The 5,531-nt window shown below is 43.5% G+C and overlaps 1 protein-coding gene across 1 annotated transcript in view; it reads left to right on the plus strand.

Moving 5' to 3' along the window:
- LOC102987286 (zinc finger protein 677-like) overlaps positions 1–5,155 on the plus strand; it is a 29,009-nt gene extending 23,854 nt beyond the window's left edge. The window contains exon 4 of the mRNA XM_024132602.3: positions 3,762–5,155. Within this exon, the coding sequence (XP_023988370.2) occupies positions 3,762–5,065 (1,304 nt within the window). The 3' untranslated portion in view covers positions 5,066–5,155. The remainder of the gene's footprint in view (positions 1–3,761) is intronic.
- The last annotated feature ends 376 nt before the right edge of the window (positions 5,156–5,531 follow it).

The raw sequence follows: 5,531 nt of genomic DNA on the forward strand, positions 1-5,531 counted from the left end.
CTATTTTATCTTCCAGGTCACTTATCCATTCTTTTGCCTCAGTTATTCTGCTATTGATCCCTTCTAGAGTATTTTTAATTTCATTTATTGTGTTTTTCATCATTGCTTGTTTCCTCTTTAGTTCTTCTAGGTCCTTGTTAAATGTTTCTTGCATTTTCTCTATTCTATTTCCAAGATTTTGGATCATCTTTACTGTCATTATTCTGAATTCTTTTTCAGGTAGACTGCCTATTTCCTCTTCATTTGTTAGGTCTGGTGGGTTTTTACCTTGCTACTTCATCTGCTGTGTGTTTTTCTGTCTTCTCATTTTGCTTATCTTACTGTGTTTGGGGTGTCCTTTTTGCAGGCTGCAGGTTCGTAGTTCCTGTTATTTTTGGTGTCTGTCCCCAGTGGCTAAAGTTGGTTCAGTGGGTTTTGTAGGTTTCCTGGTGGAGGGGACTAGTGCCTGTGTTCTGGTGGATGAGGCTGGATTTTGTCTTTCTGGTAGCAGGTCCATGTCTGGTGGTGTGTTTTGGGCTGCCTGTGGACTTATTATGATCTTAGGCAGCCTCTCTGCTAATGGATGGAGCTTTGTTCCTGTCTTGCTAGTTGTTTGGCATAGGGTGTCCAGCACTGTAGCTTGCTGGTTGTTGAGTGAAGCTGGGTCTTGGTGTTGAGATGGAGATCTCTGGGAGATTTTCGCTGTTTGATATTACGTGGAGCTGGGAGGTCTCTTGTGGACCAGTGTTCTGAAGTTGGCTCTCCCACCTCAGAGGCACAGCACTGACTCCTGGCTGGAGCACCAAGAGCCTTTCATCCACACGGCTCAGAATAAAAGGGAGAAAAAGTAGAAAGAAAGAAAGAGGAAAAACTAAAATAAAGTAAGATAAAATAAAGTTATTAAAATAAAAAATAATTATTAAGAAAAAAATTTTTTAAAAAGTAAAAAAACAAAAAAAAAAAAACGGACAGACAGAACCCTAGGACAAATGGTGAAAGCAAAGCTATACAAACAAAATCTCACACAGAAGTATACACATACACACTCACAAAAAGAGGAAAAGGAGAAAAAATAATATAGCTTGCTCTCAAAGTCCACCTCCTCAATTTGAGAATGATTCGTTGTCTATTCAGGTATTCCATAGATGCAGGGTACATCAAGTTGATTGTGGAGCTTTAATCCACTGCGCCTGAGGCTGCTGGGAGAAATTTCCCTTTCTCTTCTTTGTTCGCATAGCTTCCGGGGTTCAACTTTGGATTTGGCCCCACCTCTGCGTGTAGGTCGCTGGAGGGCGTCTGTTCTTTGCTCAGACAGGATGGGGTTAAAGGAGCAGCTGATTCGGGGGCTCTGGCTCACTCAGGCCAGGGGGAGGGAGGGGTACGGATACGGGGTGAGCCTGCGGCAGCAGAGGCCACCATGACGTTGCACCAGCCTGAGGTGCGCTGTGCGTTCTCCCAGGGAAGTTGTCCCTGGATCACGGGACCCTGGCAGTGGTGTGCTGCACAGGATCCCGGGAGGGGAGGTGTGGATAGTGACCTGTGCTTGCATACAGGCTTCTTGGTGGTGGCAGCAGCAGCCTTAGCATCTCATGCCCATCTCTGGGGTCCGCTCTTGTTAGCCACGGCTCACGCCTGTCTCTGGAGCTCCTTAAGCAGTGCTCTTAATCCCCTCTCCTCACACACCAGGAAACAAGGAGGGAAGAAAAAGTCTCTTGCCTCTTCGGCAGGTCCAGACTTTTTCCCGGACTCCCTCCCAGCTAGCCGCGGTGCGCTAACCCCTTCAGGCTGTGTTCACGCAGCCAACTGCAGTCGTCTCCCTGCGATCCGACCGAAGCCGAAGCCTCAGCTCCCAGCCCCTGCCTGCCCCAGCGGGTGAGCAGACAAACGTCTCGGGCTGGTGAGTGCTGGTCGGCACCGGTCCTCTGTGCGGGAATCTCTCCCCTTTGCCCTCCGCACCCCTGTTGCTGCGCTCTCCTCCATGGCTCCGAAGCTCCCCCCTCCGCCACCCGCCGTCCCCGCCCATGAAGGGGCTTCTAGTGTGTGGAAACCTTTCCTCCTTCACGGCTCCCTCCCACTGGTGCAGGTCCCGTCCGTATTCTCTCGACTCTGTTTTTTCTTTTTTCTTTTGCCCTACCCAGGTACGTGGGGAGTTTCTTGCCTTTTGGGAAATCTGAGGTCTTCTGCTAACGTTCAGTAGGTGTTCTGTAGGAGTTGTTCCACATGTAGATGTATTTCTGATGTATTTGTGGTGAGAAAGGTGATCTCCACGTCTTACCCGGGTACGTGGGGAGTTTCTTGCCTTTTGGGAGGTCAGAGGTCTTCTGCCAGCATTCAGTGGGTGTTCTATAGGAGCAGTTCCACGTGTAGATGTATTTCTGATATATCTGTGGAGAGGAAGGTGATCTCTGCGTCTTACACTTCCTCCATCTTCCTCAACTCCTCTTTTAGTCTTATAGGTGAATTCTTTAGAATTCCACAGACACTGTGTGTGCGTCTGGTGTGTGTGTATTTAACAAATGTAAATGCTTATTATTTATGATTATGGCTGGATTTGTCTCACATTACTAAAATGTTTATTACTGTTTATTTTGATTAACAGATAATTAATATTTAGCATATGTTATGTAATATAAGCACAGTGAACTAATCGTTAATGTTGCAGTATGCCTATTTTTCATGGGTATAGTTGTATAACAAGTATTCAAAATAATGTTTTGCTATTCTTACAGTGTTGTTTTAGTGTTGTATACAAGTATTCAGTAGTGTTTTTTTTAATATTAATTTTCTTAAGAAACTTTTCCTCTCTCCCTTCCTCTTTTCCTCCCTTCCTCCCTTCCTCCCTCCCTCCCTCCCTCCGTCCTTCCCTCCCTTCCTCCCGCCATGCAGCATGCGGTATCTTAGTTCCCCGACCAGGGATTGAACCTGTGCTCCCTGCATTGGGAGTGTGGAGTCTTAACTACTGGACCCCAGTGATTATTTATAATATCTTTTATTTTTCAAATGTTAGACAGTTGTATGCCTCCCATGAGTTGGTGTGTGCTTTGGGGTGCCTGTGAGGAAATTCCTTTTCTTTCAAGGTTATTGTAACTTTTTTGTTTTTGTTTTTTTTTGCGGTACACGGGCCTCTCACTGTTGTGGCCTCTCCCATTGTGGAGCACAGGCTCCGGACGCGCAGGCTCAGCGGCCACGGCTCACGGGCCCAGCCGCTCCGCGGCATGTGGGATCTTCCCGGACCAGGGCACGAACCCGTGTCCCCTGCATCGGCAGGCAGACTCTCAACCACTGCGCCACCAGGGAAGCCCCTATTGTAACTTTTGATAACAGAGCATTTGAAAATAGGCTTCCCTGAAAATAATTTGAATTGCGTGTAATCACCCTTTCTTTTTATTTTTTTAAATTTTTTTATTTTTTTTGTGGTACGCGGGCCTCTCACTGTTGTGGCCTCTCCCATTGCGGAGCACAGGCTCTGGACGCGCAGGCTCAGCGGTCATGGCTCACGGGCCCAGCTGCTTCGCGGCATGTGGGATCTTCCTGGACCAGGGCACGAACCCGTGTCCCCTGCATCAGCAGGCGGATTCTCAACCACTGCGCCACCAGGGAAGCCCCCACCCTTTCTTTTTAGAGGAATCTTATTCATTTGTTTTCCTAAACATTTGCAGACCATGGTTGTAAAGCTTGATAAGTCTGTTAATCATGAGTTTTACCTTTGGTGTAATATTATATTTTTCAGCATAAAATATCTATCTTCCAACCTGGTTAAAAGGAAGCCTTATATCTTACAGATATGTCTACCAGATGTGAGATCAAAGAATTTTCACCAAAAGAGGACATTAATAATGGAGACTTATTTCAGACATTGGTTTTTGAAAGACTTGTAAGTCATGATTTTGATGATTTTGATTTCAGTGAAGTCCAGCAAAATATGCACAAGTTTGCGAATCAGTGGGAATATGAAGAAAAAAGTTGCAAAGGAGTGACTGCAACCCCTTGCAAAAATCTCACTGGTAGTAGAGATCAACAACATCATAAATCCTGGAATAATTTTCCTTTAAAGCAGAATGTTTCTGTAAGAAGTATGTCTCAATATTACAAATATTACAAGTCATATATGAGGAGTAAGGAACTAAAAAGTAATGTAGGCTATTCAGGAAACAAGTTTTTGAAATGTTTGGAAAATAGGCTTGGATTAAGCCTTCATTCACATTTGGCTGAACTGCAGATTTTTCAAACTGAGGAGAAAATTTACGAATGTAATCAAGTTGAGAAGTCTATCAAAAACTGTTCCTCAGTTTCACCACTTCAAATAATTCCTCCTAGTGTCAAAAACATTTGTAATAAAAATGAGAAGGTTTTAACGCATCCTTCATTGCTTACACAACACCAGAAAACACATATTAGAGAAAAGCCCTACAAATGTAATGACTGTGGGAAGGCTTTTAGCCATTGCTCAGTCTTAGCTAATCATCAAAGAATTCATTCTGAACAGAGACCTTACAAATGTAGTGAGTGTGGCAAAACCTTTAACAGATTCTCAAACCTCACAAGGCATCAGAGAATTCATACTGGGGAGAAACCATATAAATGTAATGTATGTGGTAAGGACTTTATGATACGTTCACACCTTTGGGGTCATGAGCGAATTCATACTGGAGAGAAACCTTACAAATGTAATGAGTGTGGCAAAGCGTTTTCTGAGCATTCAAATCTTGCTCAACATAAGAGAATCCACACTGGAGAGAAACCTTATAAATGTAATGAGTGTGGTAAGGATTTCACCACACGTTCACACCTTTGGGGCCATGAGAGAGTCCATACTGGAGAGAAACCATACAAATGTCATGAGTGTGGCAAAGCTTTCACTGGGAGTTCAAACCTTACTCAACATAAGAAAGTTCATACTGGAGAGAAACCATATAAATGTCATGTATGTGGCAAGGCCTTCAGTCAGAATTCAAGCCTTACAGTTCATCAGAGGATTCATACTGGGGAGAAACCTTACAAGTGTCATGAGTGTGGCAAAGCCTTTAAGCAGTACTCAAGTCTCAACAGACACCAGAATATACATGGAATGAAGATACAGATGTAAAGTGTGTGGTAAGGTTTTTATTAAATGTTCATATGTTTGGAGTGATGAGAGAATTTATACTGGAAAGAAGCCTTACAGGAGAATATATTAAGGCCTTCAGGAAATGACCTGGCCTCAGGATCACCAAAGATTTCATAATGGAGAAAACCCTTACAAATATAATGAGTGAGGTAAATTGTTTAAGCAGGTTTCAGAATGTACCATGCATCAGGGAATTATTAGTAGGGAGAACTAAGTCTAGTCCTTTTTGAAGATTAGTAAAATCGTGTTACACTCTGCAGAGTAATTAAAAGTTAAAATCATTTAAAATTCATGAGATGGTGGCGGGGGTGGTCAAAGGATCAAGGACATGTGGCAAGGCCCACTTATCAAGTTATGAAATGTTTTTATTCTTAGATTTCTTGATAAGGGTCTATTTTTAGTGACTTTCAATCTGAGGTTCAAAATCTGTTAATGATGTTATATC

The sequence above is a fragment of the Physeter macrocephalus genome, chromosome 17 (assembly GCF_002837175.3).
Source record: "Physeter macrocephalus isolate SW-GA chromosome 17, ASM283717v5, whole genome shotgun sequence".
In the NCBI taxonomy this organism is placed as follows: Eukaryota; Metazoa; Chordata; class Mammalia; order Artiodactyla; family Physeteridae; genus Physeter; species Physeter macrocephalus.